Here is a 14,113-nt window from a genome sequence, read left to right as displayed (position 1 = left end):
AATCCTGGGCCTGCCCCCTGCCTGTCGACTGGCTTGAAATCGGATAACTTTTACACCGGGGCGAAGACAAGGAGAAGACAAGGAAACCCTAACCAGGCTGCCCCCATGCTGGAGGCCTCTCAAACCCCCAAAAAACTGGACACTGGGTGGACAGGGCTCAGCATCGCTGAAGCTGGACACAGTGGGCCCTGTACCCTGGTCTTCCAACAAGTTGGCTTCTCTGAAATCCCTGTGGTGAATCATTGCTTCTCTTCTTGCGAGTCTCTCTTGGTACCCTGAAATTTGTGTCAAGCTTCTTGTCTCCTTGGGGGCTCCTCCACTGGGTCCACTAGGGTGGCCAAAGGTTGGGGCGTGGGCAATTTGTCACGAAGCGTTTTTTCAGGACCCTATGCAGACGGCAGAATCCGGAGGGGAGTGAGACAAACATGGGGAAAAAAGACTGGGATCGGGGCTGGAAGAAGAACAGGGGGGCATGTCAACGGTGCACTGGTGCTCGGGGGGGGGGGGGGGGGGGGGCAAACCAAGGCAAACAAGTCCAAAGGGGGTCCGAAGGGAAATCCAGAGAATGCAAGAGTCTTGAGCCGGGTTATCCAAACCAAGGCAGCCATGACAGAAGTTAAAAGCCGGAGCTGGATCCGGCGAAGGGTCGGGGGATTAAAAACGAGGAACGTGGCCAGGCGCTCCCAGCCCCGGACCCAGACGGTCAGGTCGCCGTTGTGAAGCCAATGCCATCGTGGCACTCCTGGACTCGCTGGTAGGTAGGCTTCCGGGCGTCCATCTTCCAAAGCTGAGCCCGGAATGGTGGGAGCGTCTGGCTTTTGTAGGGAAGGGCTGGAACAGGAGGCAGGTGCAAAAAATCAAGAGAAACAAGAAAGAGCTGGGGCATCCTTAAGAGGAGGGGCTTACGATTGTGACACAATTAGTAAGGAAAGGCTTAAAAGACGAGGAAGATGTGCACTCCCTGCAGTGATGTCAGTAATTTATATGAATGCATACAAGAGTGGGACATGTGCAGAGAAAAGGAAATCTGCACACAAATAATGCTGGGAATACTACTCCAGAAGTCAAACACAGTCTCTGGTGAGTTTCCTCTTCCTTGGTGGCTGTGTGCGACCTGAAGTGGTGGAAGTGGTCTTTCTCGAAAAGGTTTAATTCCTTTTTCGGTTGGCTGTCCGTGCTATAGTGAAACATTAAAGCTCTCCTCCTTCCTCTCTGTGGGAGTGCTGTGGTCTAGAGAGATGCCAGGCCATCGTGTGTGAAGGATGAAGCGAGTGACTCGACTGCGGACCCTGACAGGGGCAGTAAAGGACGCCGGAGTGGTATCTGGTCCTGCACGAATCAGGCAGGCCGGGGGGTGTCCAGCATGGACTCACGATGGGGCAGGACTGGAGTCCCACACGGGAGCTGGCCAGGGCATCTTCAGCCCCTGTTTTCAGGCAGACAAGCTGGCTCTGCTCTCGACACCATGGGGATCGCTGTCCGAGAATCAAGCGTGACTCCTCAGCCCAGATGACACCGAGCTGAGGGGGCTGAGTGAGCCCAGCAGACACAGAACTGAGGAGGCTGAGTGAGCCAGGCGGGAGACACGGAGCTGAGGGGGCTGAGTGAGCCCAGCCGACACGGAGCTGAGGAGGCTGAGTGAGCCCAGGTGACACAGAACTGAGGAGGCTGAGTGAGCCCAGCTGTCACGGAGCTGAGGAGGCTGAGTGAGCCCAGCCGACACAGAGCTGAGGAGGCTGAGTGAGCCCAGGTGACACAGAACTGAGGAGGCTGAGTGAGCCCAGCTGTCACGGAGCTGAGGAGGCTGAGTGAGCCCAGCCGAACCGGAGCTGAGGAGGCTGAGTGAGCCCAGGTGACACGGAGGTGAGGAGGCTGAGTGAGGCAGGCGGGAGACACGGAGCTGAGGAGGCTGAGTGAGCCAGGCAGGAGACACGGAGCTGAGGAGGCTGAGCGAGCCCAGCCGTCACGGAGCTGAGGAGGCTGAGTGAGCCCAGGTGACACGGAGGTGAGGAGGCTGAGTGAGGCAGGCGGGAGACACGGAGCTGAGGAGGCTGAGTGAGCCCAGCCGACACGGAGGTGAGGAGGCTGAGTGAGGCAGGCGGGAGACACGGAGCTGAGGAGGCTGAGTGAGCCAGGCGGGAGACACGGAGGTGAGGAGGCTGAGTGAGCCAGGCAGGAGACATGGAGGTGAGGAGGCTGAGTGAGCCAGGTGTGCTGGATCCCCACTTAGGCCACACAGGCACACGGGCACATAGGGACAAGGGCACATGGGCACACGAGTGCTCATCATCACACAGAGTCGGGCCTCATGGCGATTGGCAGAGGGCTCTGCTCTGTGTGTGTCTGCACCGAGCTGCAGGGCGGGACAGCTCCCAGCAGGAGGAGAAGGAACTGGATGCACATCCTTTGAACTCTGACCGTGCAGGAGAGGGGCAGTCTTGCTGGGCATCAACAGGAAGCACAGCCCAAGGCTTCCAGCACAAACCTGGCCTGAAAAAAAACAACAAGTTTTTGTCCTCTCACTTCTTTGCAGCTAACTTTACATTAATTTCCTACGGAGTAAGAAACAACAAGCAAAGCAGGACTGCGGTATTTCCTCTAGCAGTGTCTGGGAAAACATCCTCTGACATTTACAGCCCAGAGCCTCGCGCAGCCCACCGTCGAGGTGCTATTTAGGCTTCCTGTGTTACTGTGTTACCAGTGTGCTGAGGGTACGGGCCCGGGCTGGACAGGGAGGGACGCAAACGGATTTCCCACTGTGGCAAAAGCTTGATTAATTGCAGTTTCTTGCTGTTCTGACAGAAAGAGAACCGTCACGTCGCATGGACAGGAAGGAGGCGGCAGGAGACACAGACACCGGGTTAGCGGCTCTGTCAGTGATCCTCTGTGCTTGAGAATGTCCTTCCCACTGTGGACATTTGTCTTGGGCTTCTCCCATCAAGTACAAGTACAAAACACACACGCAAAACATAAAAGTCACATAACATCCCATGAACTGCATGAAATCACAACAAGAGTATATAATAGATTTATTTATAAGAAATGTATAAATAAATAGGTAGTGAGAGAAACAACATTTACATACATTCATTGCGATTTTTTATTGCAATTTCACAGTTTAGAAATGCCTTAAATACCACATACCTTAATGACAGGTTCAGATGCTAATGGAAGATCTCTGGAATTGGTTTTACACGAACAAAACAGGAAAAAATGAAGGCATTCTGACGGAATGCACATTATGTAGTTGAAAACACGGCGGAAATGAACCGACCCGAACTGGGTCAGCTCGCCAGCTCGTCTTCCTCGCGAGGTTCTGATGTCGCCGCCGGTACAGCGGCGCTGGACTGTCCGGAGGAAATGGTCAAAACAAGTTTACTGGACATCGGAAACACGCTGATGTGGATTTAAAATAACCTAAAGAAAAAAAACCTACAAAGCACTAAAGGTGGTCATATCTGTCAATCCCAATCTGAACCGGGCCTCACAGCTCATGGCACGCGTGGACAAACTAGAGATCTCCACGCAAGCTGATCAGCCTGGCAAAGGCTCCACGCGTGACGTGTTCTGAGATCTGTTCATGTGAGAGGGCCAACAAGAGGCTGCCAAACAGGCTGCTGATCTATTAAAAATGCTGCCGTGCTCCGTGATTTATCAAATCAAAATAAAACTAATATTCCAATTTAATACGAGTAAATATGGGGCGAAAACGTGTTTTCCTCGTTAAAGCTACGTTCCACCTTATGAACGAGAAACCTACGCAAAAACGCTTTAAGCGCTATGAGAAGTCACCTTTAAAGGCGCTATTTAAAACAATGATGATTGTTATTGTTATGAATTAGCCTCCAGTCTCCTATCCGAGCAGCAACTGGTTTCCTAACTGTGTTCCTAATTCTAAGTTAATGCTTCAGTGTTTCGCTTCTTGTCGTGGCGTGTGAGGCACCACAGCAGCCCCCGGCCCATCTCCGTCCTGTCCGGCAACAAGTGGGTCACGAACTCCTTCAGCTCAAGAGTTTACAGCGGCGACAAGGACCCTTGGCCGACCTTCAGCTAGATGTCGTTTATAAAACAAAAAAGCGTCCCAAGCCTCGCACGGGGCCGTCCACTCGCGCGGAGCAAGGGGGCTCTCCTGTAGAGTCTTCCTCACCCCCCCGACAGGCAGCCGCGACAAAAACACGGAAACCCCGACCTGCTCAGATTCAGGGCTCCCTGCAATGCCGGGAGTCTGCCGACCCCTGGTGGTTGATGTAACTGTATTCCCTACTGCCGGCGACTTGTAGCAAAAGCGCCGCGTTTAAATGATCATCACGTTATTAACAGTCAGTTCATCTCACAAGAACCCCAGAGGACCTCTCCAGTCAAAGCAAGCGCAGTGTTAATACACACTCTGCTGCCTTATATAGTATATTAGTGTAGAGGCTCAACTGCCGCTTAGAGAAGCCATGTAGCACGTACCCAGACATCAGGGCGAGTAATGCTTTAGCTGTCGCACGGTCCTCTAGGGATCCTGCAGATGCGCACAGTGCCCTGTGTTTGTACCCAGGCGGTGGGCTTCACGCAGATTGGCCTCTACCTCTGTACGAGGGAAACGGAGCCCCTTGTCGGTCCGCAGGTCAGGCCAGCCGGGGCGACACGGGTCCGAACTCCCGATGGGGAAGCGCGGATGGTTTATTTTAGTTCTCTGTCGTCCCGCACTTCAGGGTGTAACACTTTTAATCAAATTAGATTTCCCGAGAGCGCCTAGCGACCCCGGGCTCGAGTTTATTCACGGCGGGGCTGCTGAAGACTGAATCTTCTCTGCCTGACACAATACCCGTTACCATGGCTCCTTACATGGATACAGACGGCGCTATTATTATTATTATTATTATTATTATTATTATTATTATTGTTGTTGTTGTTGTTGTTGTTGTTGTTGTTCAAGTAGAGAGCTGCGTCAGCACGCGTAGGCTGCAAAGGAACAATGAAATGTTTATTCCAGGCTGCAAAGAGAAGAAAAGAAACACAACGTTTCGGCTGTGGAACCTTCTTCGGGCGTGTGAATGAACCTTTACTATTCTTCTTCCCTGTGGCGTGGAGGGAGTGGTGCTGGAAACGCTGACGTCTGTCCTCAGAGCAGCGCTCGGGGTTAGAGGACTGTCAGGCAACCAGGGGACACAAACAAGCCGGTAACTATTGACTCGGGCTGGGGAAGAGCTAGCCGGAGAAAGGGCCAGGGCCAGTGCCGGGGTGACGGGTAAGGTGAGCGGGTGGGAATGGGGGCTCCTACCACGGAGTCCACAGTCCAATATCAGCCGTCTGTTTCTTCGTCGTGTTAAGCGATTTCAGGTGCCATTCTTTACCCAGTGAACGTCTTACTGTTATTTGATACAGTCGGGGCAGGGGAAACGCAGAAAACTCCTTTATTACGTTGAAATGAGAAACACGATCGCGGGTTATATCCTCCTGGTAGGACATCCCGGGAGTCTGGGACTGAGTCCGGGCCGGGCGCCTCCAGACTGCCCTCGGGACGCGACGCGACGCGTGGCGTGCTTCTCCGCGCGAGGACGGGGCTCGCGGAGGCAGGTCGGGTGGGTGTGATCGCACACCGTCTGAAAGATGTTCCCACTGAACATGTAACCCGAGAGAGGCAGACTCGCCCTAATCCGTTTAATAGCAGGCTTATTGTAAATACCGAGGGCGCCGGCGTGACGGAGAAGGACACGAACGACATTCGACCCATGTTGTAGTAGCCCATTCTTAAAATACCCTGGAATATACCCGGAAGTGCTTCTCTGTGCTAATCTCAGGACAGCAATATATTCTAATGAAGCTCTTAGTGCTTCAACATGCCCTGATTTCAACTCCGCACTGCCGCTGGGGGCAGCCCCGTGTCTAATGCCGCTGCCCCGTCTGGATCTCGCTGCTCCACAAAGACATTGTCTGAAAATGGCAACGTCCTCTATAAGTATCCTGTAGGTATTTGAGTAGGTCCTACTGTATCAGGCTGTGTTTCGGTAGTCTGAGTGAGGCTCTCCGTTTATGGACTCCGCAGGCAGCACCACAGGGCGCGAGGCGGGACCCCCCAGCATGGCGAGGCGATTCACCAATCGGCTGAGCGCACGAAGGTAAGCCCCGCCCCCCGCGGCAGCCCGGCCGGAGGAGCTCGCGCCTGTCGTTCCCCCGCACTGATCCGCGCTGACTTGCGGTTCCAATGAAAGGCCCCAATGTCTGTCTTTTTATAACCGGTGTTTCCCCTTTCATGCCCAAAAGCCAGCAGCCATATCACCCTGCAACTCACAACTGTCTGCCCACTGAAGCTCAGCAGGTGTGAGCCTGGTCAGTACCTGGATGGGAGACCTCCTGGGAGAAACTAAGGTTGCTGCTGGAAGAGGTGTTGGTGGGGCCAGCAGGGGGCGCTTCACCTGCGGTCCATGTGGGCCCTAATTCCCCAGTATAGTGATGGGAACACTATACTGTAAAAAGCATCGTCCTTCGGATGAGACGTAAAACCGAGGTCCTGACTCTCTGTGGTCATTAAAAATCCCAGGGCGTTTCTCGAAAAGAGTAGGGGTGTTACCCTGGTGTCCTGGCCAAATTTCCCCCTGGCCTTTACCCATCATGGCCTCCTAATAATCCCCATCTCTGAACTGGCTTCATCACTCTGCTCTCCTCCCCACTGAGAGCTGGTGTGTGGGAAGAGTACTGGGGCATCATCCAGGTGGGGCTGCACACTGGTGGTGGTGGAGGGGATCCCCATTACCTGTAAAGCGCTTTGAGTGGAGTGTCCAGAAAAGCGCTGTAGAAGTGTAAGCAATTATTCTTATTATTAAAACCCGGGCCTGCTCTCCGAGTGGCTCGATGGCCTGAAGGGACGGGGGCGGGTCGCAGCAGGACGCAGCTCGCTGAGCTCCTCTCACAGCTCTGCCCTTCTGACCTGCCCGCCAGCCACCGGCCCGCCCGCGGCCAAAGCTCCGCCACGGGGAAGGCAGGCAGGAGGAAGAGAGGACCCGGGAGGAAGAGAGAACCGGAGGGAGCGAACCAGAGGGAAGGCCAGCCCGTCAGCCTGCTGGTGTACGACCCTCAGGTCAGCCCGCCAGCCTGTGCTCCTGGGCTGCCTCACAGCAGTCAGGCACTCAAGGTAACCCGGCTGTCCTGCAGGTGGCGCTGGAGGAGCTGAAGGCTCGGCACCGGAGGGCCCCAGCTGAGGACGGACTGGAGAGCATCAGGGCTCAGGTGTACGAGCACAGGGCCGCAGTGAGTCATGCACCGGGGCGGGGCAGAGTGGGGCGGGGCAGGACAGAGTGGGCGGGGCAGAGCAGAGTGGGGCGGGGCAGAGTGGGGTGGGGCAGGACAGGGCAGAGCAGAGTGGGGCGGGGCAGAGTAGAGTGGGGAGGGGCAGGACAAAGTGGGCGGGGCAGAGCAGAGTGGGGGGGGCAGGACAGAGTGGGCGGGGCAGAGCAGAGTGGGGGGGCAGGGCAGAGTGGGGCGGGGCAGAGTAGAGTGGGGAGGGGCAGGACAGAGTGGGCGGGGCAGAGCAGAGTGGGGGGGGCAGGACAGAGTGGGGCGGGGCAGAGCAGAGTGGGGGGGGGGCAGGGCGGGGCAGAGTGGGGTTGGGTCCAATTTTCAGTTTTTCCCCAGTTACAAGGAGGTATAAATAACAAGTTCAGCTGGGCAGCTGCATCAGCATGCATTGGCTACAAGGGAACAGGTAAACGTGTATTCCAGTCTAAAAGGAAAAGAGAAGAGAGGGGGAGAGCAGGGGAGACAACCCTGTCTTTTGCTGTATTAGCTACCGGTTTCCTGGCAGAATAAATAGCAGTCTGTGCAGAGGGCAGTGGCAGTGACCCTTGACCCGGCGCTGCTCTGTCGTTCCAGAGGGCGAGGGGTCAGCCAGCGGCCGTGCGCATGGGCCTGTCCAGGAAGATCTGTCGCTTCGAGCTGCCCATGGACATCAACGAGCTGGACAGTAGGTCATTCAGAGCTTAGATAAGCTGGACTCTGTGAAGCCCAGCAACACCCTAGTGCTGAGTGGAAGTCTCTGAGAAATATCTGTGGTTCACAGTTATTGTCATGTGGACCCGAGAACAATGAAGTGCTAACTTGCATGTTTTCCTCACATAACAGGCGACATAAAGGATGACATAACATTGATTTAGAAAATGACATCAACAAATGACATCACAGTTCTTAGATACAGGAACAGGGTAGCTGTCATGCTCATAATCCCTCCTCTTACGGGCGCTCTGGCTCTTTCATATTTTACCTGATTCCTTTCACCTGCCCCCTGTCCTGCCCCCTCCTTATTTAGGCCTGGCACTCCTGCTATTCCGGGCTCAGCACTGTAGATGGACGCCAGGAAGCCTGCCTACCAGCGGGTCCAGGAGAGACCCAATGGCATCGGCTTCTTCACGGCATCCTGACCGTCTGGGTCCGGGGCTCGGAGCGCCTGGCCTCGCGAACCTATTTTTATTTCCCTCTCCCTGCACTGGATCCCGTTCTGGTTTTTTAACCATGTCTTGTCTCGTCTCGGATGGATCACTCGGATTAGGACCTTGGACTTCGTCCCGGATTTCCCCCCTGGACTCCTTGGACTTGTTTGCCCTGGCCATGCCCCCCAAGCACCAGTTCACTGTCGTCACGCCCCCCTGTCTGTCAACCCCTCCTGATCCTCATCGTCTCCCCCCTGTCATTCCTTTTCCTCCTACTTCCGGATTATACCGTCTGCACAGGGTCCAGAACTACACTTCTGTAGTTCTGGACCGGCTCCCGTTACAGTAGTAGCTGTAAATTTAACCAGCATTTAGATAGCAGCTGTGTGCAAAATTCAGCAGCGGCAGTATTTTGAGTTCAGTGCAAAACAGAGAGGGGGGATTTTAAGATCACTTTATTGCCCATATGCAATTTCTTGTATCAGGAATTTGTCTTTTTGCATACCCCAACTTGCTCTCCATGAGACACACAGCCAGGGAGAGAAGCTGGGGGTCAGAGGGCAGGGTCAACCATTTATATGGCGCCCCTGGAGCAGCTGGGGTGAAGGGCCTTGCTCAGGGGCCCAACAGAGTAGGCAGATTCCTCTGGCGGCCACGGGATTTGAACCAGCAACCATCCTTAACTACAGAGCCACCGCACTGCCCCTCCTTTTGGAAGGGGGACAGTGGGGAAGATTTGATAATAAGATTTTGAAAAGAGGAAAAGACCTCAGTGTCAGAGCCAATAAACGCCTCCTTTTTGATGAGTAAGCGCCAGTAGGGTCCAGCAGCCCCTCTGCTCTGCTCAGGCCCCGAGCAAGAGAACCTGCTCAGGAGGCTCCACCTGCAGGCGGAGGGAAGATACTGCAGGAAAGAGAGAAGAACAGGATTGTTTCCATCAGACCGCTCTCCAGTGTTTAAAGGATAATCAAGTATAGGTATCAGAGTTAAAATAAATAATACTGTTAGATATTTATACTCCGTACAAATAACTAAACCCACAAAACATTAGGGCTTGTGTTCTTTCAAGAGAATATATAGCCAGCAGTTATATCACCCTGTAACTCACAGCTGTCAGCCCACTGGAGCTCAGCAGGTGTGAGCCTGGTCAGTACCTGGAGGGGAGACCTCCTGGGAAAGCTAAGGTTGCTATTGGAAGAGGTGTTAGTGGGGCCAGCAGGGGGCGCTCACCCTGCGGTCTGTGTGGATCCTAATGCCCCAGTATAGTGAGGGGGACACTCTAATGTAAAAAGGCGCTGTCCTTCGAATGAGATGTAAAACAGGTCCTGACTGTGGTCATTACAAATCCCAGGGTGTCTCTTGAAAAGAGTAGGGGTGTTACCCTGGTGTCCTGGCCAAATTTCCCCCTGGCCCTTACCAATCATGGCCTCCTAATAACCCCCATCTCTGAACTGGCTTCATCACTCTGCTCTCCTCCCCACTGAGAGCTGGTGTGTGGGAAGTGTACTGGAGCATCATCCAGGTGGAGCTGCACACTGGGGGTGGTGGAGGGGATCCCCATTATTATTATTACCAGGAAACAATTTTCAATGACTGTCAACAAGCAGTCAGGGAACCTGGTGTTGAGAACAGTGTTCAGGTGTGTGGTCACTCTGCCCAGAGCTGTCAGAGAGGTGAGGGACAGGCTGAGTACGGAGCTGCAGCTGGCAGCTCCTCCTCTCTTCTGGAAGCAAAGACATCAGCTCCTCAGCTCTCTTCACCTCCTCTGTGTGCATCTCACGGTCCTACAGATTCTCTTTTCACGCAGTTAAGCAATGCTCATCGTGCTAAATTATAGATTTCCCAGGCCTATGCTGTGCATGTAAGAGAAACCGAAGCCTTGAATTAAAAATCCCCTGAATTAAAATCCCCTGAATTAAAATCTGCACAAGGGGGGAAAATATTGCTGAACCACTGCAAGTGCCTTTACTGGCAGAAGGGCACTTAATTTGACTAAATTAATTACAACAAGTTTTGTAATAGAGCTTAACCTATTGATTGTCATCCTGTAAAACTAGACCTGTGTGTATTGTGAGGTGTGTGCAGAATCTCTCTGCAGAGGAAGGTGCCTCAGATGGCATCTGCTTTGCCCCCTGACCCCTGACCCCTGCCCTCTCTCTCAGGCCTGTGTCCCCAGGACTACCTGCGAAGATTCTGCATTGTCTGCAGCAGGAGAAGCAGCCACTACAGGAAGTCGTTCCACAAGTTTGACCGGGACAGGGATGGAGTGCTGTCTTTCAGGGTACAGGTGCTGGGATTGGGTTTTCAGAGTGTGGTGAGCACGCTGACCAGGAACACTGTGCTTTAGGAGGTGCCATCATTTCCACAAGACGTTAAACCAGAACCAGGAGATGCCATGCTGGCACTTGATTTTACCACTGGATGGACTGAACCAGTTGGGCACAGTGTCTTGCAGAAGGGCAGTGGAGGCTGTAACTGCTCTAGGCCCCCCCCCCCCCCCCCCACAACTGATGCAGAATGCGTGATGGCGATGGGGAGTGGGGGCGAGTCAAGAGTGCTGTCTGTTAAAAGCAGGTCTTCCTTCAATGAGCTCACACACTCTGTGTCCTCCAGCCCTCTGTGTGCTCCGTGTGCTCACACCCTCTCTGTGCTCGTGCCCTCTGTGTATCGGTGCCCCCTGTGTGCTCGTGCCCTCTGTGTACTGGTGCCCTCTTTGTGCTTGTGCCCCCTGTGTGCTCCAGCCCTCCGTGTGCTCACACCCTCTCTGTGCTCGTGCCCTCTGTGTATCGGTGCCCCCTGTGTGCTTGTGCCCCCTGTGTGCTCCAGCCCTCCGTGTGCTCACACCCTCTCTGTGCTCGTGCCCTCTGTGTATCGGTGCCCTCTCTGTGCTCGTGCCCTCTGTGTACTGGTGCCCTCTTTGTGCTTGTGCCCCCTGTGTGCTCCAGCCCTACGTGTGCTCACACCCTCTCTGTGCTCGTGCCCTCTGTGTATCGGTGCCCCCTGTGTGCTCGTGCCCTCTGTGTACTGGTGCCCTCTTTGTGCTTGTGCCCCCTGTGTGCTCCAGCCCTCCGTGTGCTCACACCCTCTCTGTGCTCGTGCCCTCTGTGTATCGGTGCCCCCTGTGTGCTCGTGCCCTCTTTGTGCTTGTGCCCCCTGTGTGCTCGTGCCCTCTGTGTACTGGTGCCCCCTGTGTGCTCGTGCCCTCTCTGTGCTCGTGCCCTCTGTGTATCGGTGCCCCCTGTGTGCTCGTGCCCTCTTTGTGCTTGTGCCCCCTGTGTGCTCGTGCCCTCTGTGTACTGGTGCCCCCTGTGTGCTCCAGCCCTCCATGTGCTCACTGCCCCTCTGTGCTCATGCAGGAGATGGAAGGCGCTTTGAGGAACGTCTACATGGACGAGCTGAGCTCCCAGCAGGTGCGCTGGCTGGCAGGGCTGGTGGTCGCTGACAGCACCACTCTCTTCGACAGCACGCTCTTCTGCGCCCTGTGTGCGCTCTCGGAGCGCCTCTTCTACTCCTCTTTCGTGTGAGTCCATTCGCCAGCCCTCTGCACCTCCCTGCGGCCCGCTGGCCAGTCCGTGTCGCCTTGATTTCCTTCATTGGTCTTTGCCTTTGGAAGTCAGGCAGGTTCCTGGCACTCATCCTCTTGGAACATCCGATGTGTCCGCACCCATGAACTTCGCTGGGTGTGCTGATGGGTCCTGGAGACCGTAGTCTCTCCCAGTTCATATTCCAGCTGAGCTCTGGACGGTCAGACCCTTGCCTCAGCAGGAGGAGTGAACATGCTGTCCAGATCTCCTCTTTGTAAAACCTGCAGCACCGTGTCTCCCAGGATAAGGTCTACCTCAGTACCTATTCTACCTCTAGGATCTCTAATGTCAGTTTATAATGGTACCATTCCTATATGATGCTTTAGCCAGTCCTCAGCTGGTGTGCTTTTACCATGAATTCAATGTCATACCTTTTCCCCACGGTATTCCATAGAAAACATTTTGAAAGAGGAGAGGATTTAGAGTAAAATTCATGTCACAGGACTCAGCTCTCAACGCATGATCATTGAAGCGTCTTCAGTTTTGGGCCTGTGCTGGGCTAGAAACACAGCACCCTGGCGCTTGGATGCTGACATCTGTGTTTCCCCTGTTTGAAACTGTCACCCCAGAACGGAGGACACAGAGGCCCCCGAGAACGGAGAGAGGAGCCTGCTGGAGGAGGCAGACTTCTGCTCCCTGACGTCTAAATTGAGGAGCTGCAACATCCACCCCAGCTTGAAGACCCTGCTCTCCCTGCTGTAGTGCAGCCCAGCCAGCCTCCGGGGCTGTATTTCTCAGGACAGACAGGGATCGTTGCTTAAAAAGAGTCTCGGCGCATAACATGCTGTTAGAATAGGAAACTCTCAAAAGAGACAGGTCCCAGACTTGACAAAAGAGCTTCGCACACTGTGCTGTGCTCAAAGTGCCAGAGCTTTGTCGATCTTTTTAAATAAAAGACCGCGTGAACATTCCTTTGCCTGGTGTTTAAATCGCTCACAGGTGAACAGCCATCTGGGGAGTGTGCTGGGTACGAGACGAGCTACTGACAGAACCTGCCTGCACACAGGTGCCGTAGTTTCAGCACCATGTTCCACAGCAGGACCTGATGCAAAAAGCATTAAAATAACAGATTATTTTGGGCAGGTCCAGCCAATTTTAACCCATCTGGCAGTAAGGAAGTCTTCAGCATTACCACAATCGGACCCCGCCTCCTCTTTGTCACAGCCCCCACAGTTCTGAATACATTCCCACTCCCTCCTGTGGATGAGATGTGTTTAGGACAACTGTGACGAACATTGGGAGTGAGAACAATGGAAAGAATAATATGTCTGCTTTACAATGCTTTGAAGAGAGTAAAGAATATAGATAGATAAGACTTTTTTAATCCCGAAGGGAAATTGATGTTACAGCACTCCAGCCCAGGACAAGCAAAAAAACAGACATCGGAATAAATGAAAAATTAGAATACGTGCAGTAAAACAAAATAAAAATACATAGGTGTGTGCAAAATAGGATCATAGTCACTGTAAAAATAATAAAATGTGTGCAAAATGTGCATAGGTATATAATGTATAAATAGGTGTTAAAGGTGTTTTGATTGCTTTGAATTAGGCACACTTTGCCGGTTTTGAAAAGGGGCTGCAATTTATTGTAAAGGAACAAGTAATAGGTTTATTCCAAGCTGAAAAGAGAAGAAAGAAAACAACGTTTTGGCCGTGGAGCCCTTTTCAGGTGTGAAGAAGACCCGAAGAAGGCTCCAAGGCTGAAACGTTGTTTCCTTTCTTCTCTTTTCAACCTGGAATAAACCTATTATTTGTTCCTTTGCAGCCTACGCATGCTGACGCAGTTCCCCACCTGAACTGCAATGTATTGTGCCTGGTAACCCAAGTGCTGTGAGTTACGGTTCCTATACTCCTGTATGTTTGGAGAGGCTGAAACTGTTGCGGAATTAAAATGCGTCTCTGTGCTTTGCTGAGCTGGTAAGAATAGCAAGAACGTTGTGCAGCGAGTCTGCTGGAGTAACCAGCCAGGTGGAAGCGTCACCAGCTGTTACAGAAGTGCTCAACAACGGGACTGGCATCATTTAAAATTCCTGGGGAAAAAGCCCTTATGTGCTGGTTTGGAGATATGGCACTGTGTGTACTGAGGGCACAGGGGTTAGGGGTAGGCTGCACGCGA

General features: G+C 53.5%; 1 protein-coding gene across 8 annotated transcripts; it reads left to right on the top strand.

Moving 5' to 3' along the window:
- Positions 1-510: 510 nt before the first annotated feature.
- On the top strand, positions 511-12,905 carry LOC138225144 (uncharacterized). 8 transcript variants are annotated; one of them, XM_069184345.1, is made up of 11 exons: positions 511-2,187; positions 2,803-2,860; positions 4,982-5,168; positions 5,453-5,570; positions 6,035-6,107; positions 6,928-7,066; positions 7,141-7,236; positions 7,858-7,948; positions 10,574-10,692; positions 11,768-11,931; positions 12,565-12,905. In XM_069184345.1, the coding sequence occupies exons 5-11, from the start codon at positions 6,070-6,072 to the stop codon at positions 12,695-12,697; spliced, it is 780 nt and encodes a 259-aa protein (XP_069040446.1). In that variant the 5' UTR covers positions 511-2,187; positions 2,803-2,860; positions 4,982-5,168; positions 5,453-5,570; positions 6,035-6,069; the 3' UTR covers positions 12,698-12,905. The 8 variants fall into 8 exon arrangements, with proteins under 8 accessions (XP_069040446.1, XP_069040443.1, XP_069040442.1 ...); XM_069184342.1 differs by lacking the exon at positions 5,453-5,570 and having other exon boundaries at positions 511-2,005; XM_069184341.1 differs by lacking the exon at positions 5,453-5,570 and having other exon boundaries at positions 511-2,150.
- Positions 12,906-14,113: the final 1,208 nt, after the last annotated feature.

The sequence above is a fragment of the Lepisosteus oculatus genome, chromosome 26 (genome assembly GCF_040954835.1).
Source record: "Lepisosteus oculatus isolate fLepOcu1 chromosome 26, fLepOcu1.hap2, whole genome shotgun sequence".
NCBI lineage: Eukaryota > Metazoa > Chordata > Actinopteri > Semionotiformes > Lepisosteidae > Lepisosteus > Lepisosteus oculatus.
This window is presented reverse-complemented; position numbering and strand designations above follow the sequence as displayed.